This window comes from Pogoniulus pusillus, chromosome Z, assembly GCF_015220805.1.
Source record: "Pogoniulus pusillus isolate bPogPus1 chromosome Z, bPogPus1.pri, whole genome shotgun sequence".
Classification (NCBI taxonomy): Eukaryota; Metazoa; Chordata; class Aves; order Piciformes; family Lybiidae; genus Pogoniulus; species Pogoniulus pusillus.
Window position 1 is genome coordinate 46,518,360 of NC_087309.1, and position 27,346 is coordinate 46,545,705.

General features: G+C 39.9%; 1 protein-coding gene across 2 annotated transcripts in view; it reads left to right on the top strand.

The window, feature by feature from the left end:
- The window catches only part of CWC27 (CWC27 spliceosome associated cyclophilin), a 142,906-nt gene that overhangs the window by 97,861 nt on the left and 17,699 nt on the right, over positions 1 to 27,346 (top strand). For both annotated transcript variants that reach the window (XM_064140908.1, XM_064140909.1), the window contains exons 12-13: positions 15,258 to 15,367; positions 19,889 to 19,992. In XM_064140908.1, the coding sequence (XP_063996978.1) occupies positions 15,258 to 15,367; positions 19,889 to 19,992 (214 nt within the window). The remainder of the gene's footprint in view (positions 1 to 15,257; positions 15,368 to 19,888; positions 19,993 to 27,346) is intronic.

Here is a 27,346-nt window from a genome sequence, read left to right on the forward strand (position 1 = left end):
TACCGTCACTGTGAGGTTTTTAATCAAGCAGTGAAAATGAAGGGCTGGTTGTAGGACTGCCAAAGTAAAAAAACTTTGTGGTGATACAAAATGTACCATTACAAAATCCACATCTTATGAATAAATATTTTAAAAATCATCCAACAGAGAGCCACGAGGATGATGGGGAACTTGAGCATCTCCCCGATGGAGACTAAGAAACGTGGGGATGTTTAGTCTGGAGAAGAGAAAACTGAGAAGAGATCTTATCAATGTGTACAAATATCTGAGGGACAGGTGCCAATTGAATGGGGCCAATCTCTTTTCACTGATCTGCAGCAATAAGACAAGGAGCAATGGCTACAAACTGGAACACAGAGGGTTTCACCTCAACATGAGGAGAAACTTCTTTTCAATGAGGGTGACAGAGCACTGGAACAGACTGTCCAGAGAGATTATGGAGTCTCTTTCTCTGGAGACTTTAAAAACCCACCTGGATGCATTCCTGAGCTACCCTAGGTGATCCTGCCTTGGCAAGAAGGTTGGGCTTGATGATCTCTGGAGTTTCCTTCCATCCTCTAAAGTTCTGTGATTTTATGATATAGTCTTCAAGGAGTGGAACTACTCCATTAGGTAGAATGAGCGTAGTGCTTTAAAGTGATAACTGAAAGGCAGGTGGGAGATCTACTGTATAACTGGCAAGTAGTTTGGATTATAAAGGATTTTGGATTAAATATAAGAACAGCTTTAATTTAGATATTAGTTTATGAGTCTAAACATTTAGAAGTGATCAGAACACCATTGTACTGATAGTTACCACATAGTTTTTTGGTTAGCCATTGAAGAATATGTTAATGGTCCTTGGTCTAAATGTGAATGACCATTGACACTGGTAGAGAAAAATAGCTGTGAAGTTGCTAAAAATATTGTGTGTTTTGACTCCAGAATTTAATAAAGCAAATATAGCAAATATGAAAGTGTAAATCATTGTGGGAAAGTACGTAAACAAAATATGTTGTGGTTGTACTTTCTTCTGCGCATAGCTAGTTTTGCTGAAAGGGATGGCTCCATAGCTACGAATAGTCTTTAGGGAAAGGTTTTGTTTATAAACAAATAGAATTTGTTACCTTCTATTCTTGCTTCTAAGGTATTTCCATGGTATCTAATAAAATCAACATGTGAATAGTTAGGTAAATGAAAAAAAAAAACAACCCTTATTTTCCTTTACCCATGCTTTCATGGTCTTTTTTACCTTTAAATCCTTTTCCAGCTCTTAGTCTGGGTATTATTTCAGAGCCAACAGCAATCAGAACAGAACAAGGTGGAGATTCAAGCCAAAGTATGTGGGGTTTTTTAACCCGTCCTTAGAAGTTTGGGATTCAGATTGTCTTTGCTACTTTAACAGAACAAAATCTCACTTGGCCTGACAAGCTCCAGCTGGTAATCTAAACATTAAAATTTTTTTGAGTCTGTTTGCACTTACAACAAAGCTTTTATCTTCAACACAGTTTGTATGGAGTTAAAAGTATGTTTCTGAAGTTTCCGTTTCTCACTATAGCCAGATACTAATATCTTTTTCTCCAAAGTCTGCTGGAATTCAACAGTTCTGAACCATCAGCTTTATGAAGATACAGATTAAATTTTATAATGTATACCAGGAACATTAAGTAGCAGCTAACCTAATGTATCTTAGAATCATAGAAGTGTTTTGGTTGGAAAAGACTGTCAACCTCACACCACCATGGCCATTAAACCACATCTCAAAGGACCATGTCCACATGTTTCTTGAACACCTTCAGGGACAGCGACTCCACCACTTCTCTGGGCAACTTATTCCAATGCCTTACCACTCTTTCCATAAAGAATTTCTTCCTGATAGCCAATATAAACCTCCCTTGGTGCAATTTCAGGCCATTTCCTCTCATGCTATCACCTGATACTAGAGAGAAAAAGCTGAGCCCTACCTCACTGCAACCTCCTTTCAGGTCTTCCCTCAGCCACATCTTCTCCAGACTAAACAATCCCCCTTATCCACTCTTCATAAGACTTATTCTCTAGACTCTTTTCACCAGCTTTGTTGCACTCCTCTGGACATGCTCCAACAACTCAATAACTTTTTTTGTAGTGAGGGGCCCAAAACTGAACACAGTGTTTGAGGCAAAGCCTCACCAGTACTGAGTGCAGAGGCATGATCACTTCCCTGCTCCTACTGGCCATGCTATTCTTGGTACAGGCCAGGATGCCGTTGGCCTTCTTGGCCACGTAATCACACTGCTAGCTCATGTCTAGCTGTCTGTCAGCCAATGCCCCTTAGGTCCTTTTTGGCCAGGCACCTTTCCAGCTTGTATCATTGCATGGGGTTTGTGTGACTTAAGTGCAGGACCCAGCACTTGGCTTTATTGAATCTCATGTAACTGCCCTTAGCCCATCGATCCAGCCTGCCCAGATCTCTCTGCAGAGTCTTCCTGCTGTCAAGCAGATTAGCACTCCCACCCAATTTAGTGTCATCTGCTGTCATGTAGTAGTAAAGAAACAAAATTCCATTGAGCAAAGGATTCTAAACTTCTGTAATAGTACTAGTTGTGAAGACACTTAAGAGTTGTAAATATGTTTAGATTTTTATAAAATTATTATGGTGGTTTATCTCAGATTTCACTGTGGTCTGTGTGACAACATCTCACTATAGTATATTTTATGATTGCTATGTTACCAAAATTAAAACAAAGACTGAGTATTTATGTTGGATCTTATGCATATTGGAAAAATATTGTTAAAAAACATTAATTTATTAATTATCAAGAAACAAAAGTAAGTGTCACTGAGTACTAAATACTGCATTCTACTACAGGAAGTACTAAGTTGGTGGAGGGGATCACAGGATCACAGAATGTTAGAGGTTGGAAGGGACCTCCAGGGATCCTCAAGTCCAACCCCTGCTGTGAAAGCAAAATCACCTAGGGTAGTCCACAGAGAAATGCATCCAGACAGGTTTTAGAAGCCTTCAGAGGAGGAAAAAATTTGGTACATTTTTAGTTATGTTGGGATGTTAGTATTAAGGAAAATAATTTTGCACACAAACTTACAACTTAGAGACATTAGGAAAGCCATAGTAAGTCAAAGATTTGTAATAGAGAGCAAACTAAACATCAATTTACATTGCAATATGGTCACGATTGTGTCTTCATTGTTACAAAGGCATTACCTGTAGAAACACTTGGTTCCAAGTATTGTACCACCAAAACAGATATTGAACAATGAGATACAAATGGGGGGGGGGGGGGGGGGGGGGGAGAGAAACAAACAAACAAACCTCTAAAACTAGCAGAAGAGTAGGTGAATTAATTATCCAGAGATACTTGAAGATATGCTCGGTTTAGGATGTCATATGGAATGGTACCATATTTAAAGATGGGAAGTGAAAGAAATGAAGGAGACCTTTGCTATGAACCAGCCATTTACAGCTGAAGAAGAAACTTTATAAACACTGTAGCTTGAAAACAATGAAGTCTAACAGCAGTAGACCTATGTTATAACTGACCCAGTAATTTTGCCCCACTTAACCCCTTCCACATTATTTCACTTTTAAGAAATTGCATATATTTAAAGGAAACTACTATCGTGAAACTAATTTATATGTAGCAGGAGGTTATTCCATTGTTCTCTGCTGATCCTCTTGGGGAACATATGATGGAGAGTAAGTTATGATGTGCTCTATTAGGTATGTCTATGCAGATTGTGCAGACACTTGCACAGTGTCTGTCTATGCTCTGAGCTGGCTGCATTAGGAAATTCAGTAAGACCAGAAGACCAGAGTAAGCCTTACATCATATTAGACTTTTTGCAGAATCAGGGCTAAATCTATCAGAATGTTAATGAGCAGGTGACAGCACAGCACATCTCTTTTGCATCCATTGGCTGATCTTTGTTAGTATATCAAATTGTTTGTGTTACATATTATGCCTATTTATTTTCTTTGTTCAGAGATTAATAAGGAAGATTGGAGGGGGTGTGAAAATTTAGGCATTGACATTGTTTCAAGAAGACAGAGAAAAAAAACTAATTCCCCCCATACATGTTTGATTATAACCAGCTTTCCAGTTTGTGAATAAGATTGTCGACTATGCCAGACTGCTGTCAAGACCTTACTTTAAATAAGATGTTTTTTTTCTTTTATGTGACATTCGCTGTAGGGATGCCAGAAGTTACATCAAACACTATAATTTGAGTGCTGAATTATTTCGGCATTTTGAAGTACTTAATCAAATATTTGAAAAAGTTCTGTAGTGTAAACCTGTGAATATACTTGATTGAAATTTGCTTTAGACAAATACCATCCACCCAGTTACTTAACTACATGTTGGTTTTAAATGTTAGTGGTAGTATTTAAGAAGTAGGTATTTTCTTGTTAGAAACAAGAAAAGTTTTTCTTGTTAGAACATTTTTGTAAACTGTCTGGTAATCTGTGGATAATGAAAATTGTCAACATGAGAAAACAGAAAATCTACAGAGTACTATATGAGCAGAGAAACCCAACAACTAAAGTGAAACCCAGCATTTAAGTAATAAGAATTTTACTGAGGTGTGAAGTGTTTTGTGCTTCTAATTGTGGTATGGTAATCAAATTTAAAAAAAAAAAATTAAAAACAAGAGCAAAACTCCAAATCTGGCAAGAATGCCAGTTTAAACTCATGTTTTATTTCTGTTTGTTAAATTTTAAAGATCTGGGACCAGCCTTAAATGGAAAAATGCTTTCTTGAAGTCTGAGACTTTATTAGAATTGTGCACCCTTGAGAAAATCATGAAAACAAATCCAAATTTGGTGCCTTGGGAAGTAAGCAGCATAAATAAGTGTGAATATTTTGCAGTATATACAGTAGAGCTGCATTGTATCAAAGTAGTCACCTGCAGTGTGTCACTTCTGTGAACCTCTGTGTTCTTCCACCACTTGATTTTTTCCCATGTTCAATCTCAAAAAGTAATAGCCACCATCCTTATTCAGTCTCTTCCTTGCTAAGTTGAATGCTTTTTCATCTTGTCTTTGCCTGCAAAAGTAAAGCAGACAAAAGCCTCTGCGTAAGACAGCTTTGATTTTAGTCGTGATTAACCATGTCACGTGCTTGTTAATTTAGTAGAAAATTAATCGGTTTAGATTGGGACTCTGTTCCTAAAAGCTACCAAAGTGCAGAAAAGATTTACTCAAAACTTCCTCTGTGACATATTTAAGTTTACATTATTTTGCAAATCGGTGGCTCTGCTCTTTCAAATAAATGTTTTGAAGCTCTCAGGAAAACTTCTGCAATTTTGTTTGAGTTGGCTCAGTGTAGTTTTTTTCACTGTAACAAACTGAAAATCCAATAATCAGTCCAATCTTGGGAGCTCATTCTTTAAGCAATCTATTCAGTTATTCACAATTACTGAATATTTCCTGACTCTTACCTAATCTGTAAGCAAACAATGGCTCTTCAGGAACTTAGACAGGCCAGCACTATAGTAACAGTAACTGAACAGTAGTGAAAGGTGCCAAAAAAAACACAAGTAGAATTAGTCCTAAATAATAATATACTGGAGAGTATGTTATAATTTTTTTCAAACATAGCTGTATTTCATATTGTATTTTCTATTACATTCATTTTTATGCTACCTTATAGTAAATTGGTGCTTTTATTTTCATAGTCGTAAATGTCAGTTCTCAAAGTCTCTTTACTAAATTCTGGAAGAAGCATGTTGTCTCTCTTAGATATTTATTATAGAAAGCAACTTTATGTTCTCCATCTATCACTTCTGATAGGAAATCCATTTTAATTCATGAAATATTATTATAAAATAGAGTGGCTTGAGTTGGAAGGGACCTTAAAGATCTCCTAGTTCTTAACCCCCTGCCATGAGCAGAGACACCTCCCACTAGAGCAGGCTGCTTCAAGCTTCATCCTGCTTGGTCTTACATACTTCTAGGTGTGAGGCATCCACAGCTTCTCTGGCCAACCTGTTCTAGTGTCTCACCACAGTCATAATAAAGAACTTCTTCCTAATACCTCATCTTAACCTACCTGCTTTAGTTTTAAACCATTGCACCTCATCCTATCACCACAGGCCCTTATAAAGAGTCCTTCTCCAGCTTTCCTGTAGGCATCCTTCAGATACAGGAAGGCTGCTTAAAATGTCTTCTGAGATCTTTCTCTCCTCCAGCCTGCACACACCCAACTTCCTCAGCCTGTCATCGTAGGAGATGAGCTCCAGCCCTCTGATAATTTTTGTGACCCACTGTCACAGAGGGAATACATGCTGCCTATGCCGATTTTGGCGGAGGGGAGAAATTAATTGATGTGAGATAATGTTATATAAAAATATATATTTATTAAATTCAATATTCTGAACTCTTGCCACCCCCAACCACTGTATATTAATAATAAAAGGATTCTACATGGTTATGAAAACATTCTAGGATTAATATCTACAGTAACTTATTAATAACTAGCAAACATTCAAACTATAAACAGAGAGAGGAGTTTTCCCCGCAGCTTAATGCCACTTGGGGTCTGTACACTATTCGCCCATCTGAGTGGGCTGTAACTGTTTCTGCTCTGTGGCAGAGACAATAGATATCACAGAGGCATTAAAGCATTTGCTTACAGTTCTTATTAATCATCAATCACCCTCTGGAGCTACATCACAGCCTATGCTTAGTGCCCAAACTTCAGGGGAGTCTTTGCCCATGGACTTTGAGGCTGGAATCCTCCGGGCTTCAAGGGAAAGGATGAATCTTCCCGGCTTCTGGGGAAATTGCTGTCTCTGACCTTGTGCTGCTGGCTTCTTCTGGATGCTCTCTCCAGGGATACGTAGGCAGGATCTCAGGTGCAGAGAAGGATGTCGTGCTGTCTCAGCACAGTGTAACACTGGCTGCATAGGCCGATAGTGTGCAGACAATTCAGTCTGCTTCCTGGTAACTTGGTGGCAGTGGCGCTTACCAGGCAATGACAGGGCAGCAGGCACATAATAGAGTGCACGGCTGCTGGGGAGTCTGTGCTCCGTAGGTAAAGGCAGGCAATACATGATCTGGTCCTGATAACACAGTGGTGTGCAAGTGTGCACAGCTGGCTGGAGACTATGGGCTCCACATACATATAGGCAGGCTTAAGTGAGCTCTGCAAGTGAGTATGCAGGCAGGCAAGCAATGTACAGAGTCCGAGCAATTGGGAGAGTCCGAGCTATGCAGGTAGCGTGAGCAATGGAGTCCAAGCAGGTTGTTTACCTGTGAACCCCTATTTATTAAATGTGGGCAGAGATTAATGGGCCCCTGGCCACTAGAATGACCAATCAGGTTGGCAGTCAGCCAAACCTTACCATAATAGGCAAAAGCCACAGGCCTGCGTTCTCCAAATATGGGAATCACATGGGCCTACACCAGGCAGACATCAGCTGGGCATGTGGGGGTTCACACAACCTGTTTACAAACAGGGGTCCTGGGCAGGCCAGACTTTATGGCACCAGGTCTCTTGTGCCCCTTTTTGCTCATTTAATACATTTACTTCTGGTTTAGGCAGAAAAACATGTCCAGACAGGGCAAGGCATAAATGAGCCTATTTTTGGGCCTACAGGCCCTCCACAACACCTGCCTCTGGACCTTCTCAAACAGGTGCATGTCCTTCTTAGGGCCTCAGGGCTGGATGCTGTACTCCTGGTGGGGTCTCACAAGAGCACAGTAAGGGGGGTAGAATCATCTATCTTGACCTGCTGGCCATGCATCTTGATATTAAGGCATATCAGTATTTCTTTTCTGATTCTTAAGTGCTTTGTTTGTTTTGGGAAAAAAATAGCTTTTCTTTTCAAGATTTGAATATCATTAAGATTTTTTAAATAAGTACTACATACCTCTATAATTCCAGAAGAATGCAGTATAAAACTAATTAACTGAATAGCTGGAAGGGGAACATAATGTGCAAATGCAGGAATGTGTTTTAGGCCTCTTTAATGCACAAAAAAAAAAAAAATCAGCCATAATTAAATAGTTGTCCAGGGTTTTCCTTTTTTTTTGTTTCCCTTTTTGGTTTTCACAAACCAGCTGTACCATGTGCCTCTTGACGTTTCTCTCCAGCAGGTCTGCTATCATGTGAAGCGTGTCATCTGAGTTGCTAAAGAACACATCTAAGATACTGACAACGTTTAAAGGGATGAGATTTAACAAGGCCAAGTGCAGGGTTCTACACTTTGGCCACAATAACCCCAAGCAGTGCTACAGGCTGGGGACTGAGTGGCTGGAGAGCAGCCAGGAGGAAAGGGACCTGGGGGTACTGATAGATAGTAAGCTGAAGATGAGGCAGCAGTGTGCCCAGGTGGCCAAGAGAGCCAATGGCATCCTGGCCTGCATCAGGAACAGTGTGGCCAGTAGGACAAGGGAGGTTATTCTGCCCCTGTACTCAGCACTGGTCAGGCCACACCTTGAGTACTGTGTCCAGTTCTGGGCCCCTCAATTCAAGAGAGATGTTGAGGTGCTGGAACATGTCCAGAGAAGGGCAACGAAGCTGGTGAGGGGCCTGGAACACAAACCCTATGAGGAGAGGTTGAGGGAGCTGGGCCTGTTTAGCCTGGAGAAGAGGAGGCTCAGGGGTGATCTTATTGCTGTCTACAACTACCTGAAGGGGCATTGTAGCCAGGTGGGGGTTGGCCTCTTCTCCCAGGTAACCAGCAATAGAACAAGAGGACACAGTCTCAAGTTGTGCCAGGGTAGGTATAGGCTGGATATTAGGAAGAAGTTCTTCCCAGAGAGAGTGATTTCCCATTGGAATGGGCTGCCCAGGGAGGTGGTGGAGGCACCGTCCCTGGGGGTCTTCAAGAAAAGACTGGATGAGGCACTTAGAGCCATGGTCTAGTTGATTGGATAGGGCTGGGTGGTAGGTTGGACTCGATGATCTTGGAGGTCTCTTCCAACCTGGTTGATTCTATGATTCTATGATTCTATGAAATCATCCTCAAACCTTTCTGTATAAACTGGGATGCATTTTAATACAGGCTTTTTTGTACACTCTCTCTGTTACCTTAACACTGATTCCCTGTGACTTCATGATTATTTGTGCAAACTGCATTACAAGATTTAATGGGATTACAGTTGTGCAGTTTAGCATATCAGGAATATTTTGTCATATCCTTAAGTCTATTGGTATAAAAATCCTTGTGCTAGCTTACCTCTTCAAAGAAACAAAACAAAGTTCTTTCACTAATCCTTGTCAGTCCTGTAAGTTCTTTTTTTTTTTTTATGAAGCAGCATGTATTATTTTTCTTTCACAGTATGTGTTGTTCATACCTTTCTGAAGATTAGTCTAATTCTAGTAACATTTTCAGTAAACTTAAAATGCTTTTTTCCAACAAACATTTTATGCACATCTTCATTATCTTTTGCTTACAGAGTATGCTAGTTTGAGCTTAGCTGGAATGTTTTGGTGAGAAGAACTAGATTACAGGCTATGAAAGGAAAACAAGGCTGATGTCTACCTCACTCATAGGCTTGCTGAGATATATAAAAACAAAAATCCAAACACAGATAAGGGAGTCTCACTTCTGCTGGGGAACTGGCTGAGCTGCATTTTCTCTCTCTAGCCTCTCTGCCATTTCTTTAATTAATCCACTTTGCTTCCTGACCCCCCTGGCTGAACCTCCATTCTTCCTTGAAACTGGGGTAAGGTTAAGAAAGGTAGAGGGAAAGTGAAGGGGTGGTTGGGAGCCCCTTCTGGGGACTCAGGTTTCTGGGAGGGGAGCTGTGTTTCTGTATTACCTTTTACCTTGTATATTTCTGTATATACTGTAAATATCTGCTTGTATATTGTGCTAAGCTCTAAATAATAAGCTTCATTCAATTTCCTGAGCCAGCTGAGTTTAGTCTGGGTGATTTCCAAAGGTGGGAGGAGAGGGTGACGGGCAACACCCAAACCATCACACAGAGGGGGGAAAAAGTCTCTAGATTTTATACAGATTCCATCACCTTATTACAAGGACAGTCAATTAAAGTTTGCCACGGGTGATAGAAGTAACAAAATGGTAAAATAACAAAGTTCATACAGTGAACAATCGTATACATGCTGGCAAAAATAAATTTGTCTCAAGCTTACCTGTGCCACAGTTGGTGTACATGCTAGGACAAAGTTACCCTACCTGCAGTGCTGGAAATGGAGCCCAGACGTTGCAGCCAATACGAACATGGGTATAAGCAGCGGTTGTACTTTTCTGATCTACCACAGTCAGCAGGCCTGGAACTGATAGTGAGGTGCCGCAGAGGGGAGCTATGAGGCTGGTAAGTGGGCTGAAGGGAAAGTTGTATGAGGAAAGGCTGAGACAGCTGGGGTCGTTCTGTCTGGAGAAGAGGAGACCTAGAGGGGACCATATAGCTTTCTACAGCTACCTAAAAGGAAGTTGTAGTCAGGTGGGGGTTGGGCTCTTCTCCCAGGCAACTAGTGACAGGACAAGAGGGCATGGTCTGAAGCTGCACCAGGGAAGGTTTAGGTTGGATATTAGGAAGCACTTCCTCACAGAAGAGATAATTAGATGCTGGAATGGACTGCTCAATTTGGTAATGGAGTCCCCACCCCTGAAGGCCTTTAAGAAAAGAGTGGATGTGGCCCTGGGTGGCGTGGTTTGGCTGATGTGGTGTTAGGTCATAGGCTGGACTTGGTGATCTCAGAGGTCTTTTCCAACCTCAATGACTCTGTGATTCCCTGAACTCACACTTCTGATTTTCATGAAGTGGAAGATAAAATTCAGTTGTGGTTTCTGAAATAGAGCATGTCTGGTGCAACTTTTGTTAAGATTATTTAATATGATGCTAAATTTGCCACTCGCTTTTGTTCAGTACCCACAGATCAAGTTCTTGCGTCTGTTGTATTTCTGCAGTTTCACAGTTAAAAACTGACATAATTTGAATTGATCCTAATTTAACTGTGAGAAAAATGAACTTATCTGTTTTGGTTGGTTTTAGCTCAGTCTCTTCCTTTCTAGTTTAAAATTTTCTGAATCTCCTCCTTACTTTCAGTCTATCATTGGAAACCATGTCTCAAAACTTTTAGGTTAGATTACACCATCAGGTTGGCATCTATTAGTCCTTAAAGGAGCATTTCAGCATCTATCTGAACAAGAATAAATTACTTAAATGCTGAAGGCTTTTTCACAACAAAGTGAAGGATCTCTTGGCAGTAATTCAGGCAGTCAGAGGTAAGTAGCAGTGTACTTACACTTCATCCTACTTATAACAGAATTTTTATTTTCTTTAAGGAGGGATAGGGAGATTTATGTTGTTTTTTTTCTTCACCCCTCATCTTCCTTAGTGACAGCAATTTTTTCAGTCCAAGGATAAAGGTCTTTTCTTTGCCTGAAGCTATTTACACTCTGTGATGAAATGTCTAGGGCAGAACTGTGCAAGATGCATGTGACTTAAGCTAACATTGTCTACATCCTGCTGTGTTTAAATAGGGCATTTAATTGTTATTTCACTGCTGTACATTCATGTCATGTTTCATTCATTTTTCACTGAAGAAATCCTTTTAGATTAAGAAGTTTCAAACTTAAATATATCAATACCAGTGTAGTGATCCTTACACTTTTGTAGGACGAGCAAGCTGGACTTAAGTTTGTCAAGTTTGATGTTAAGGTAATAACTTGTCGTACAGTGCTGTGATTCTTCCTTTTTCCAACTCTGTTGCAAAAGGTTTGAAAGGGCTGCAAGGTGCTGACTGGGAGATAGGGAGTAGTAGCCAGAAGTCTCTTTTATAAAAGGTGTTCTTCCCACCAACAAATCTGTCTTCCAGAAGTTTTCTTTTGCTTGTTAGTTATCATAAAATCATAGAACTGTAGGGGTTGGAAGAGTCCTCTGGAGATCATCCAGTCCAACCTTCACTTCCCAAGCAGGATCACCTAGGACAGACCACACAGAAAATATCCAAGGTGGTTTTAAATATCTCGAGAGAGGAGACTCCACAACTCCTCTGGACAGCCTGTTCCAGTGCTCTATCACTCTCACAACAAAGAAATTTTTCCTCATGTTGAGGTAGAATTTCCTGTGTTCTAGCTTATACCTATTGTTGTCCTGTTACTCTGCACTACTAAAAAGAGACTGGCACCTTCAATTTGACACCCACCTCTCAGGTATTTATACATGTTAGTAAGATCCTCTCCCAACCTTCTCATGATTAAACTGCCCTAGGTCTCTTAGTCTTCCTTCATTGGAGAGCTGTTCAAATCCCTTAATCATCCTTGTAGCTCTCTGTCAGCTCTTTCCACCAGTTCCCAGTCTCTCTTGAGCTGGGGAGCCCAAAACAGGACACAGTATTCCAGGTGTGGTCTCATCAGGGCAGGATAGAGGAGGAGAAGAACTTCCCTAGAACTGCTGGACACAGTTTTCTTGATCCACTCCAGGAAGCCATTGGGTCTCTTGGCCACAAAGACACATTGCTGTACCATGGAGAACTTGTCGTGCACTAGGACTCCAAGTTCTTTTTCCATGGAGATGCTTTCCAGCACACAAGTTCATTACACTCTATTGCATGAGTTTATTCATGCATACAAAATAATTTTATCAAATAATTGCTGTTTACCAAATTGAATATTTTATTTCTAATAAAAAACAGACACTGAGGTTTTGAAATTATCAAAGTTAGTTTTCAGAATTTTTTAATATGTTTAAAAAATAACTTCAGGGCTCTTGAAGATCCTTTCTGTAGCATTACTTTTAAGGTGGAGTAATAGGTTGTAAGACTTTGTGGAGGAATGCAGGCATGTCTTTAAGTCATTTTAATGAAAGGTGCAGAAATGCAATGCATGCAAGTACATAGCTGTTTTGGTTGACTCACTCAGAGGTTAGTTCAGGTGGATCTGATTATCTTATGAAAAGTTTTTCCTAGGAGGCAGAGAGAATGAGGTTGATGATTAGAAAAATCTCTGACAGGCAAAGACCCAAGAGAACAATAATATCAAGAGAAGGCTGAAACCAACAGTTAAAATATTTATATTAAAAATAAGTGGCAGCTGTGTGGGTGTGGTAGACACAGGCACTCAACTGCAGGGAAATTTTAGCTATTTGTGTGAGAATTATAATTGAGTTGCTCTAGATTGAGCTAATATCTTTGTCAAAAGGGATACATGACTAAGGATGACATGTTTAAGTTTAGCCTATGTATATCAAGGTTTAAATGTTTATGCTGATCTTGACACTGACATTATCGTAACCCCTCAAGAACACTTCTTAGTTCTTTTGATTGGCATTGATAAGCAATCATACTTACCATTGTCTAATTTCAAAGCAACTGTGTAGATTGTCATCTTAAAAGTTGTTTTCTATAAGAAAACCAGTGGGTTTTGAGTTCAAGTTGTTTATCTTGAGGCAAAATGTTAGTAAAACAGGACTATATGCGCACAGTCAAGTTTACCTGAATACATGCATTTATGTAAAAAGTAGTGTTTTTCTTCACAAGGGGCTGGTCTGGGATTAAGAAAGGGGGTTTTAGTAGAAGAGACTGAGGTAATAAGGAGAAAGATGGAACCGAGCCAGTTACAATTTGTAGTTTTATAGTGTACTTTCTTACTCTCTACCATTAATCTGATACTGTTGCACATTAGGTTTTAAGGCAGACTTAATTGCATATGTTTAGCTGTTTCATCATCCCTAAATATCAGTATATATGCATTTAACATTTTTTGGCCGTTGTAAGTGATGGCTTTTTTCTTTCTTTTTCTTGCTGATACCTGTAGTCTTCTGTTCTTCATTATAACCAAAATCTCAACTAGAAAACAAGAGGAAAAAAAACACCTCTGAATGTTATTGTGCGTATTTGATTCTTTTCCTGGATAATTTTTAAATACACACATGTAGGTTAGGAGAAAAAGGAAATAAGAGATGTTATTTGTAGAAATACAGAAACAAATATTTTATATGTAGATATACTATTACACATTTGTTTCCTTTCATCATTAAATCCTGTGTTTAGAAACTTCACAGGAAACTTCAGGCAAATGAGAAATTTAGTTTGGAATCAGAAATTTGCATAGCCATCAGCAGTCATCTACAAAAATAATTTTGTGGAGTTTGAGCCTTTCAGTATCTGAAGGGGGCCTACAGAAAAGCTGGGGAGGGACTTTTTAGGCTATCAGGTAGTGACAGCATTAGGGGTAATGGTCCAAAGGTGGAGGTGGGTAGATTCAGACTGGGCATGAGGAGAAAGTCCTTCACCATGAGATTGGTGAGACCCTGGAATGAATTGCCCAGGGAGGTGGTTGAGGCCCCCATCCCTGGAGGTGTTTAAGGCCAGGCTGGATGAGGCTCTGGCCAACCGGATCTAGGGTAGGGTGTCCCTGCCCATGGCAGGGGATTTGGAACTAGGTGATCCTTGTGGTCCCTTGCAATCCCGACTGATTCTGTGATTCTGTGATTTAGATTTATTGTATATAGGGCTGCATATACTGAAATTCACTGAAATTTTTTCCCCACTAAATATTTTCTGGCCATCATGTTCAATGGATCTACGAAGGTTTTCCTCTTTTGTTCCTTACCAGGAATAACAAAAATGTAAATATGTTTAAAATACACTAACCTGTCTGTGAAATATCTTCATTCAAGAGGAATAAAATGTGAAAGGGTAGCATTAATCAATTTTCAAATTGAGTTTTTGTCCTGTTGATTATTGGTTTGTAATGGCCTTAGATATTCTGCAGAGAATAAACTGTTAGAAAGAGGATAGTAGTCCAGATACAATACTTTGTTAATACAGAGTTTTTTTCCTGATTATCAAGATAGACTCTGTTTAAACAAAGTAAGTATGGCTTTTTTGCCCTGTTGCAAGATCAAGGATTTGATTTATGGCTACTTTAGTCTAAAAAACAGGGGGAAATTCTCTATAGACAATATTTGCCTGTTTGTCTCCTCTGTGGCAGTCACAGGATACTAATACACACAACAGGTTGGCTGCTCCAAGAAAGACCTTCAGGAATAAAGGTAAACTTGCTAAAGGAATTTCAACAGTTTCCATTTGTCATCTTAAACATGAGAGTTTTTATTTCTGTTACTGTGTTGTCCCTGATTCCATAGTAAAATAAAATTGAAACAGAAATTTGGGAATTAATCTGCCCAGTACAGTGTTGTGTTTTAATAGCAAAAGCATTCTGCTTGCTGAGAAAGCCATACAACTTAAACATTCTATGAAAGTCTTTTCCTTGATATTTCAGAAGTTAAACATGTTCTCCAAGATTATACTAAATCATAAAACCAGGTTTAATTTGTTTAACCAATATGTTTCCTTACTCAGTGGAGGAATCTGCTCCAAACAGTGTTGTGGAAGAATACCTTCAGGAGAAGAGAAAATATGAAGATAAGCGGAAGCAGCAGCCAAAGAAAGGGATTTCTCGTGAAGATCAGGTAAGAGTTTGATAGCTGGGGAATAGAAGTCCAGAAAAAGTTCTGAATATGCTTCTCTCTTCATTTGTGTAAAACTAAAGTTCTAAAATCCATTGTTTCATTTTCCATTAAAAGAGTCATATTATTTGTAAAGACAAAAATGTACCCTTCAATCCGTACTTTTAATTACCCAGGTAGATAGGTTAGTGACATTTCCCTGTGTATTTGAAACTGTTATCAGTTTAGTCACTAAAATCTTCCAAAAGGCACAGATATCTTTGATTCCATTTACAAGGGTTTGCGTTTCTATACAGTGCTTTCCTTGGCTCTGCAGCTTGCATTAAGGTAACATTAACAGAAATTTGCATACTTGGCATCTGTTCAAGCTGAATATTTTAACACATTAAGAAGTCAAAGTCATCCATACCTTTTGGTGTTGTGAAATGTTTTTAACTGTACTGTAAAAAGAGTGCATAATGAAAATTAATTAGGATCTATGTAGACTTCAGTATGCAAATAAAAGCAAAGAAAACTATAACATAAATACTTGGATTTTTTTAAATAGAAAACTTTGAAACTGTTAAATATATGTAACAGCCTCTGTAGTGGAAAATACTATTAACTTATGTGGTGGATTAAGAACTTCTGCCCCCACTAGTTTAGTTGGGGCAGTTAAGGAGACAGGAATTATAAAATATGTAGTTATTTTATTTCCAAAAATCCCCACCCACAAACTATATACAAAATAGTTACATTTGGGTTCTAATTTGGTTGGGAAAATGTTCTCACAAGGATGCTTATGGGCAATTCATTAATTTATGATAATCAGAAAATTGGAAAGATTTAGATGCAAAATAGCTTTGCCCCACAAATAGGTAGCCTGGAGCCCTAGGGAAAGTCTGTTCTACTCACAGCAGTGAAGTAGAATTCAGAGATAGTCCCTGGCTCCTTTGCAGCAGTGTTGGAACTGCTCGGCATCTTGAAAGCCATTCAGAGGCTTCCAGATCTCCCCAGGCTCTAGCAGGGTGCTGAGAAAGAGACAGACAATCTCTGACCTGTTCCTGGTTCCTCTTGGCATGGAGGTTTGCAGAGGTGCAGGCAGAATCTCTTGCTGATATGCAGAGACTACAATGTCGGTGGCACTTTTCACCACATTGTGAGGCACTTAATGATTTCTCCTGGTAAACTTGAGGCACTTAAGTTTTCCAGGGAGTTCAAGCCCAAAACATCAGGGCTAAGCTGGTCCAAAGCATGAGGCAGAGCAGAACACATTGCCCAAGCCAAAAGCAGTGTGGCAGGGCACATTGAGCACAGCAGAACATAGAGCAGAGCAGCACGCACTGAGGCGGAGCCAATGAGGCAGAAGCAGCATGCTGCTTGCAACTTAGCTCAGTTTATATTATTTACCCAAGTGTAATGGCTCCTTTGACAGCAGAGATTCACCAATCAATATGGCATTTGCAAAACTGACCATGTTAGGGGAAACCAAGGCTTGTTTACCCTTATTTGGGCAGGACACTCACAAGTGCATAAACACCTGTGGGTACCTGTGAGCCAGCTTAGATGGCTTGGAAGTAAGATATAGCTATATTTACAGCAAAGCAAAATTTACAAGCATATATATACAATATATTTACAAGTATTTACAATTATATACAATTTAGAAATAATAAAGAAATCCAAACTCCCCCCTGGACAAACTAAAGAAGCCCAGGAGTGGCTCAAAGCCTCTTTCTCTCCTAGACAGACAAAACCATCAATAAAGCTTACTTGTTATCTGTTAGTGGAAAATACTAGAGCAGAGCAAAGGACAAGCCAATAGATCCAATGCTTAGGTGTGAATAAGGCAGAAGAGTGTCAAATTGTTTGCATTTTGGTTTTTTATCTCTTTTAGCAAACAATTAATGATATAAACTCTATCATTACTTTCTTTTACAACCAATGATCATTAGTTATAGATGTATTCCTAGTGGCCTCAAACCAGTATGCTTAAAATCTGTTCAGTACATCAAGCATATTGGTTTCTAAATTGCATGTGAATTCATCTACAAAGATGTTAATATCCAACTGCTGAAGCTAGAAGAAACTAGAAACAAGGCTTACTAACTTCATAGCAGCAATTGGCAAACATTTATACATGTGGCAAGCTGATAGAGCTCTAAACTAAGAAGTTTATTCACACTTTGAATTCAAACAAATAGATTTTAAAGCCCATTTACTGAATCATAGGATACTCTGAGGTGCATCAGGACAAGTGTGTCCAGCATGCCTAGGAGGTTCTTTTCCCCCTCTACTCTGCCCTGGTGAAACCACACCTGCAATACTGTGTCCAGTTTTGGGCTCCACAGCTCATGAAAGGCAGGGACCTGCTGGAGAGAGTCCAGCAGAGAGCCACAAGGATGGCTGAGAGAACTTGAGCATCTCCCCTACAAAGAGAGACTGAGAGCCCTGGTGCTGTTTCATCTGGAGAAGAGAAGACTCCAAGGACATCTTATCCATGTACAAATATCTGAGGGATGGGCATCAGGTAGAGAGGACCAGTCTCTTTTTGCTGGCCAGCAGCAATAAGACAAGGAGCAATGTATACAAACAGGAACATAGAAAGTTTTGCCTCAACATGAGGAGAATCTTCTTTATACAGTGAGGGGACTGAACACTGGAGCACGCTGCCCAGAGAGGTTGTGGAGTCTCCTTTTCTGGAGACTTACCAAACCCACCTAGATGCATTCCTGTGCAAACTCCCCTAGGGGATCCTGCCTTGGCAAGGAGGTTGGACTCTATGATCTCTGGAGCTCACTTCCAACCTCTAAAGTTCTGTGATTCTGTAGAACTCGATTGGTGATGTGGATCAAGACACTTAAAACCAGTTTTAATAAACTTATAGTAGCCCTGTTCTGGACATTATAGAAAAATGATATTACAAGGATACGTATTTTAGCAGATCTTAATTTTTATTTTTGTAACCATGATGGGAACTATTCAAAAGTGATTAATCCAGTTCAGTTGTGGTGAGTCTTGCATTTCTGCTACCTGGTCTACCATTTTCCATCCTCTCTACAAGAGTTAAGAAGGGGAAAGTATGTTTCCTTACAGTACTAGGCGTTGGAAGTCCTAACCTTTAAGTTCTACAAGGGTCAATTTATCACATGATTTGATCCACAGTATGGCATATAATCACTCTCTGTAAGAATGCCTTCTAAGGTATTTCAAGATTATTTCTATCATCAGATCTCTTAACAGGAATGCAGGTGCAAGAGGAAGTTAGGCAAGACACAAGGAATGTGGCTTTGGTTGGTCACAATTTCATGTAAAAGCTTGAACTTGTATTCTTCTGATGGCAATGATGTGGAAAGCTATAGAATTTGAATGATTTGCAGGCCCAAATACCTGAAATTTTCTGTTCTCCCACCTAAAACAGAAGATTGAGTAGAAAATAAAGAAAATAAATGGGAAAAAGAAAATCTGAAACCTGCCATTGGTAGTGTTAAAATTCAAAGAATTCAAAAGCCAGGAAACTCCTGAAGTTAAGATTGCTCCCAGAAGGGAATTTGATTCCAGTGAACGCTTCTGCTATTTCCTATTTCTGTTTTCTATTGTTGTTTAGCTTTTATTCTTTTAAATTTGAAAAACTTGGCCAAACAAAGCTAAACAGTCGTAAAGAGGTGTTTTACAACATAGGTGGCCAACCTATCACCTACAGATCAAATGTAGTCTGCCACATAGTTCAGTCAAGAGTTTATTCCCTGATGCTTTCCTTTCCAGGAATATCATTAGTATCAGCAAGGAATAAGCTGTGGGCTGTGCAAGTTATTCTTGCGGTCTGCCCTTTTTTGTTGTTTTTTAAGAGCCCCCATGTCAAGGCTCACAATTCAAGTATAATCAAAATCTCTTTCCAGGTCATCAGAAACAATGCCTGCAGTGCAATCTTCAGGTGTCACCTGAGATTTGCTGACTTTGCTTTAGCTGAATAACCAGACAATTTCTGCTGGAGAATAAAATATCAGTTGTAAATCAGTATGAGTTTAATGTACATAGCCTAAGGATCTCTATCGGTAGAATTAGTTACGGTGATTCATTGGAGCATTTGACTGAAAAGCTTTGAATTTTTTTTCAAAGTCAGTGCATAATTTAAAGAATCAACAAAGTCTTTAAACTTTGATAAAACTGAGTCTTCAAAGCTTAAATTTTTGGTAATTTTTACAATTAATTGCTCTATAAGAATAAAATAGCAGGTTCAAAACAGTAAAATTTATTGTCAGCAGTCATCATTTGATCAGCTGTTTTATTCTGTAAGGAGTCAAAATCTTTTATTCCTTTAATATGCATTTTGATTCCACAGGGCAAATGGCCATACAACTGCTCTCAGACCACTGGGGCAACTTCCTGCTTGCTCCTACCATCTCAGCATTGATTGCTCACTTTTCTTAATCTCTTAATGGGCACTCTCAATGCAATCTTGCCCTCTTGTTTAAAGATTATGTATTTACATGTTGTTGTGTACAAATATTTTTAACTTTGCTAAAGCCATGCATTTGGTTTCAGACACTTGCCTTGCTGGACCAATTTAAATCAAAGTTAACTCAAGCAATTGAAGAAACTCCTGAAGATGAGACCTCAGAACCTGAAATAGATAATGATGAAGGATGGTGAGTCTGGATTTAAATTTCAGTGTTTACTACTACCAGTTCTACCACACTAATACTGTTAAGCGTGAATTTAAGGAGTACCAGAAACACCACATGCAAACACAGCTTGCAGCACCAGGAGTCAGTTAAAATGCACAGGTTTAACAATCTGGGGGAAAAAAAGCAGAAGATATTTTTCTTTGCGAATTTTAATGTCCTACTATAACTTTTTGTTGTGGGTGGTAAGTATTTTAAAGACTGATGGATGAGATGAAGGTAGACTGATAGACTTACCTGAAGTGTAAGGTGACCTGAAGGAAGAGGGGATGGGGTCGGGGAGCAGTGTGTGTTGCCCTGAAAATCCATGAGGAATTAGTTCAGGACCTGCTGAGCCACCTGGACACCCACAAGTCCATGGGACCAGATGGGATCCATCCCATGGTGCTGAGAGAGCTGGCAGCTGAGCTGGCCAAGCTGCTCTCCATCATTTTCCAGCAGTCCTGGCTCACCAGAGAGGTCCCAGGAGACTGGAAAATGGCCAACATGGTCCCCATCCACAAGAAGGGTCGGATGGAGGAACCTGGGAACTACAGACCTGTCAGCCTGACCTCAGTGCCAGGGAAACTGATGGAGCAGGTTATCTTGGGGGCAATAACTGCGCACCTGAGGGATGGCAAAGGGCTCAGGTCCAGCCAACATGGATTTAGGAAGGGCAGATCCTGCCATTCTAACCTGATCTCCTTCTATGATCAGGTGACCCGCTTGGTGGATGTGGGGAGGCCTGTGGATGTGGTCTATCTGGTCTTCAGCAAGGCCTTTGACACTGTCCCTTACAGCAAACTGCTGGCTAAGCTGTCAGCCCATGGCTTGGATGGCAATACTCTGTGCTGGGTTAGGAAGTGGCTGGAGGGCCGAGCCCAGAGAGTGGTGGTGAATGGTGCCACATCCAGCTGGTGGCCAGTCACTAGTGGTGTCCCTCAGGGATCAGTGCTGGGCCCCATCCTCTTTAACATCTTCATAGATGACCTGGATGAGGGCATGGAGTCAGTCATCAGCAAGTTTGCAGATGACACCAAGCTGGGGGCAGATGTGACTGGGTTGGAGGGCAGAAGGGCTCTGCAGCGGGACCTTGACCACCTGGACAGATGGGCAGAGTCCAGTGGGATGGGGTTCAATAGCTGCAAGTGCAGGGTGCTGCACTTTGGCCACAACAACCCCATGCAGAGATACAGGCTGGGGTCGGGGTGGCTGGAGAGCAACTAAACAGAGAGGGATCTGGGGGTGCTGATTGATACCCGCCTGAACATGAGCCAGCAGTGTGCCCAGGTGGCCAAGAGAGCCAGTGGCATCCTGGCCTCCATCAGGAATGGTGTGGCCAGCAGGAGCAGGGAGGTCATTCTGCCCCTGTACTCTGCACTGGTTAAACCACACCTTGAGTACTGTGTCCAGTTCTGGGCCCCCCAGTTTAGGAGGGACATTGAGATGCTTGAGCGTGTCCAGAGAAGGGCGACGAGGCTGGTGGGAGGCCTTGAGCACAAGCCCTATGAGGAGAGGCTGAGGGAGCTGGGATTGTTTAGCCTGGAGAAGAGGAGGCTCAGGGGTGACCTTATTGCTGTCTACAACTACCTGAAGGGTGGTTGTGGCCAGGAGGAGATTGCTCTCTTCTCTCAGGTGGCCAGCACCAGAACGAGAGGACAGAGCCTCAGGCTAGGCTGGGAGAAATTTAGACTTGAGGTGAGGAGAAAGTTCTTCACTGAGAGAGTCATTGGACACTGGAATGGGCTGCCCGGGGAGGTGGTGGAGTCGCCGTCCCTGGGGCTGTTCAAGGCAGGATTGGATGTGGCACTTGGTGCCATGGTCTAGCCTTGAGCTCTGTGGTAAAGGGTTAGACTTGATGATCTGTGAGGTCTCTTCCAACCTTGGTGATACTGTGATGCTGTGATACTGAACATGGGTTTGCACTAGAATTAATAAAGAAAGCACTGCAGAGTTATGACCTCAACACCTCATAGTCAAGGAAGCAACTTACACTGTGCTGTGTCATGTCTGTCTTCCATCCAAAGAACCTGTCTTAGATACAGAAAGGGATAAAAATCGGTATTAGTAGGAGCACTATCCTCAAGTCCTAGAATTCAAGATTTTTGATGGCAGTAAAATTATCTTTATTAAATGTCTAGGGAAAAGAAGTCAAATAAAAAGTATAGCAAAAATGTTTTGTAGGGGCATGTCATCTTTTTTTATAAAGTGGGGAACGTAGTTGGTCAGATAAAATAGGCTGTCTCTGCCTACAACTTTTTCCTTAATTGTCTGCATAAGATATCGTAGCTACAGTAAGAGTACTATGAGAAAAATGTAACAAACTTCTTGGCAAGTTTTTTTAAGACAATCAGTTTTTCTGCATCTCAGATAAGTAAATTACTAAGTGAAAGTATGTCAGATGTACTCGTACGATCTTCTAAAAGAGGGTAGGTAGGATACCTACCCTCCGCAATATCTCGAAACTAGCACTGGTAACTAGACCTAAAAAAAACCCCAAACAACTAGATTAAAGAGGGAAATGTTAGATGTATAAATGTGTACATGTCCTTTTTAAAGAGGAAATACATTTTACAACTTCTACATCTGTTCTGAGAGGACTCATATGAAACTTAAAGATAACCACATTAATTTGTTCTTCTCTAATAAGAAGTTGGTTAGCTTTGGCAGATGATGCAGATGGACTAAATAACTTAGTTATTTTTACTGCCATTCTACCATTGAAAAAGATGTGCATACTGAGAAAAGACAGTGAGGAAAGATAATATGTGAAAGGAAGAGTGAATTTTTTACATCTTGACACTTTTTTCCCTCCCACATGTTGATAAATGAAATCTTCAACTATCTGCAAGTTACATGTCATGTTACAGCCAGCTACTTTTTAGAAGTGATTGCATCAGAATATCTTCAGATTGCTTGAAGGATACATTCTACTAAACAGAAAATTGCAAATACATTGAAAAAATCATACATCATGACATGAAATTCTGAAACCAGTTCTGTTGATGACACTAAAATTTTAGATCATTCTTAGGTGAATTTTCCTTTCTTGTTTACATCATGTACATAACAAATAGTTGCATATATTTTAGATTAGTATGATAAAGCTACACAGATTCTGCGATTTTACCTTCACATCTTTTTGCTTTTCACTGAGTGGAGCTGAGCCTTCACAAGGGAAATTGCAGCATTTGCAGAAAACTTCAGACACACGTGCTGACAGAAGGAGTAACACACCAGCAAGTTTAGCACATAGCATAGAATTCTTGGAGTTTATCAGACAACATTTTAAAATAACAGCATGTAATGAATGCATTTCTTTTTTCAGCATTTCTTTGTGGGCATTAGTGCTTCCAAGATTAATAGGTGTTTCTGCATTTTCATCACTGAAATCACACTTCAGTGTTGCTAAGTGGGCTGCTAAAAATCTCTGAGACACGCAGCATAAGTTTTGATGCCCTTGGATTTCACTGATGTTCTGATATTCTTCTAAACTGCCAGTGTGGTTCTGAGCTCCCCAGGAATTGTGGAATTGACTGTTTCATTTGGCAGGGACATACAGTGGTCATTTAATCTGACTGCCTAATCAGTTCAGGGCTGACCAGGTTATGTCCTTGTGCACATGCCTCTTAAACTCCAACAGTCTCAGAGCGTTGACCACCTCTTTAGGAAACTTATTCCAGTGTTTGACCACCGTCTGGATAAAGCTGGGTGATAGGTTGGACTGGATGATCTTGGGGTCTTTTCCAACCTGGTTGATTCTATGATTGTAAGCTTGCCCATTTCCAAGAACCTGAAGGACCGGTCTTCATGTCTGATATTTTCTTGTCACAGTAATATGACCGATTTTTTAAAGACTTTTATAGAAGTAAGTGTCTGTCTTTCACATTCCTTTCTGAATAACTACTGACATCTAATTGGCAATAATATTTTTCCCTGTAAATAATTCATATTGAATGGGGAGTAGTGAATTATGAAGTTGTGGTTTTGTTCAGAAAATAACTGCATTCAGAACTGCACTAAACCAACGACTTAGAATAATATAAAACTACATAAAACACTAATAATTAAGATAATATTATTAATTTTAAGGCACAGTAAATGTCCTTTACAGACTGGTGAGACTTTGTGTTTTCAAAGAACTTACTTATGAAGCTAAATATGTTTTTTTAATTTATGTTACACAAATCTGCTATAAATATATACAATATTGACCAAGCAATGAAGTCTGTAAAAGTTATTAATGATTTTTAGAATCACTTGGCAACATTACATTTCATCATTTAGGATAAGAGTTTACATTTTCATTGTCTTTGTTGGAATATTTCAGATAACTAGTGACTTTACATTTTAAAATTATTTCCAGTCATATCCTCAAAAAAAAAACAAATTACTTTATTTGATATTTGTAAAATATAGTTAGTTTATTGCATATGCATATAGGGTACACATAAATTATGGGGTTCCTCCAGGCCATTTTGTAGGTCATGGTTTCTGTTTCTATGGGAACTGAAAGCCTGCTAGTGTGCTTTGCTCTACTGTCAGGGCGTGTTATCTGAGGTGAAATGATTGCCTTTAAGACATTTTTATGTGTCCACATGAGTGGCCACACATTGAGGTATAATTTTCATTTTCTGTCAAGATAGAATCCATTACCAACTTGTTATGTTTTCTTTTATTTGGCAAACTTCTCTCTGCATATTTGGCTGAGCTGCTGTATTGGCATGAAGCATAGCAGACATTTGGGCACTTTTCAGCAGCATTCTACATTTTATGCAAGAAAAAAAGAAGAAATACGATTCTATTGTAAACAGTGTGTATGGTGTTTGGTAATTATTCCCAGATTTGACTGTCTAAAAAGGCATCTGAGGAAGTATTGTGAAGAAAGTTGAAGAGAAATGTATAACACTAGGTTTTACCATGAAATACCAGACTCTTCATTGAGATACTCTGTTGCAAAATCTATTGCTATATGAGAACAATTCTATGTATCTGTCTGCAGCAATAAAAATCCAGTTTCCCCTGCAGGATTCAAAAGTATCAAAATAAGCATGGTAGGTACTGCCAGAAAAGGCACTGATAACAATAAAAATGTCTGCAAACAAGTAGACACGTTTTACAGCATCTGTGTGCCTCTGGAAGATATGCTTGATTTTAGTTCTTTTAGATACAGCCATTGTTGTATGTGACCATGGCTATACTTTTATTTTAATGGATCCTGCCCAATAACCTTTTTTGGAAATCTGCCCCCCAAAGAGCAGTTTCACTACACTGAGAACTTGGAATCAAAAATGGAATTGTATTTACAAAATAACCTAAATATAAGAATATAAAAGGCAATAACAAATGTACAAAGTATATTTACAAATACATGTACAGCTTAACAACAGCACAGACCTCCCTGTACCATAATTCAGCCCCTTTATCCCCTCCTAGGGCCAAAGGGCCCCAAAAGGCTTTACAACTGCACGTGCTCCCTTTCCACCCCCCCACTCTATCTTACCAAATGCAAAAAAAGAGAAGCTGCAAGGTTGGAGGGAGGAAAGCGCAGAAGCACAGCCCCAAGCCCAGTGGAGCAGTGAGAGAAGAGAGAGGTAGTAGCTTCTTCACAAGAATATAAGCTATTTCAGAATATATACACTTTTTCTTTGGATCAATTGAGTGAGATGAATTTTATCTTTATTGTAATGTGATCTCTGAGGAGTCAACCACTCTTGAACTGTCCAAAACCTCTAGACAAGTTCTGCTTACAACTAAATTTAGTTTTAAACTGTAACAATTTCTCAGGTATCAGTACTATTTGATCATTAGTTTTACTTCATCTGCTAACAGTCCAAAAAAAAAGATAGGCATGTGACTTCATTCTTCTCTTTCACAAAGGTTGCTCAGAGTGCAGTGGAGGTAGGTAGACATACCTGGCAGAACTCAGTCACTCATTCAGGGCTCAAAGACTTAAATGTAGATGAGAATCCACACAGGAGCCATGAGTTGTCATCTGCTTAGAAACTAGTAGTATGAAAATTAAATATGCCACAGCAGAAGACTCAGGTGCAATAATGAATCAATTTGTTGCTTCCCATGTGGATTACTGGGTAGCCCTGCATTTAGCAGTGAAAACACTGCAGTCTATGCCCTATACAAAACAATGCTGCTCCCTGTGTTGTTTAGGACTTGGATTGCTGTATACAAAGAGTTGTGTGCACGTGAAACCTGTCAGGTTGCTGTGACACTTCAGGTTTCTGGTTATGATACCAAATAGTTACAGCTGCGGTATATGCCAAATTTCAGTCCACAGCTGCAGATCATGAAACTGGTGATGCAGATCCTGTGAATACAACATAAGTATTTTTCATACAGCTATGGGAGAAAAGAGTTCAGGTGAAGTGAAATAGATTCCAAAAAATTACTATTCTAACTAACCTGTGCAAAATATTCCTCTTCAAATAGTGTAAGAGCGATACTTAGTACTCTGAAACACCCTCCTGTTAAGTAATTCTAAGAGTTTTGTGTGGTTCATCTGCCTTTCAGAGCATGAAGTCTGTGACTGGAAACAACACTGAGTTGTTGAGTGGGAGGATTAGGTTTTTTGTCATTCTTTCAATGCCTGATTTCTCGTGCCTTATCATTCTAAAATAGAATCACAGAATCAGCCAGGTTGGAAGAGACCTTTGAGATCACCCAGTCCAACCTAGCACCCAGCCCTATCCAGTCAACTAGACCATGGCACTAAGTGCCTCATCCAGTCTTTCTTTGAACACCTCCAGGGACGGTGCCTCCACCACCTCCCTGGACAGTCCACTCCGAAGGCAAGTCACTCTCTCTGGGAAGAACTTCCTCCTAACATCCAGCCTATACTTCCCCCGGCACAACTTGAGACTGTGTCTCCTTGTTCTGTTGCTGGTTGCCTGGGAGAAGAGACCCACCTGTCTACAACCTCCCTTCAGGTAGTTGTAGACAACAGTGAGTTGCCTAACCTAGCTTTATTCTGTACCCATGCTATTGGTTGCTCTTATTGAAATTCATCTGTTACGCTTCCTGAGTCATATCCTGCAGTTCTCACTATGACTCTTGTTTGCCAAAATAATATACATTCTAAGTATTCCAATAAACTTTCCAAACACTTCTTTAAAAAAAAATCATATTATACATAGGTTGTGTAATTATGTTCTTCCTCGGTTAAGTCCTAGGTGGAAGTGAGCTAGCCAACCCTACCACATTCATCTATTCACTTTGACATTAAAGTATGGCTATCTCCTCCTGTCTTGGGTTCAAATGCAAGTTCCCAGAGACTCTTATAAATTTGGTAGACCCAATGACAATTTATAGAATTTATAGAGTT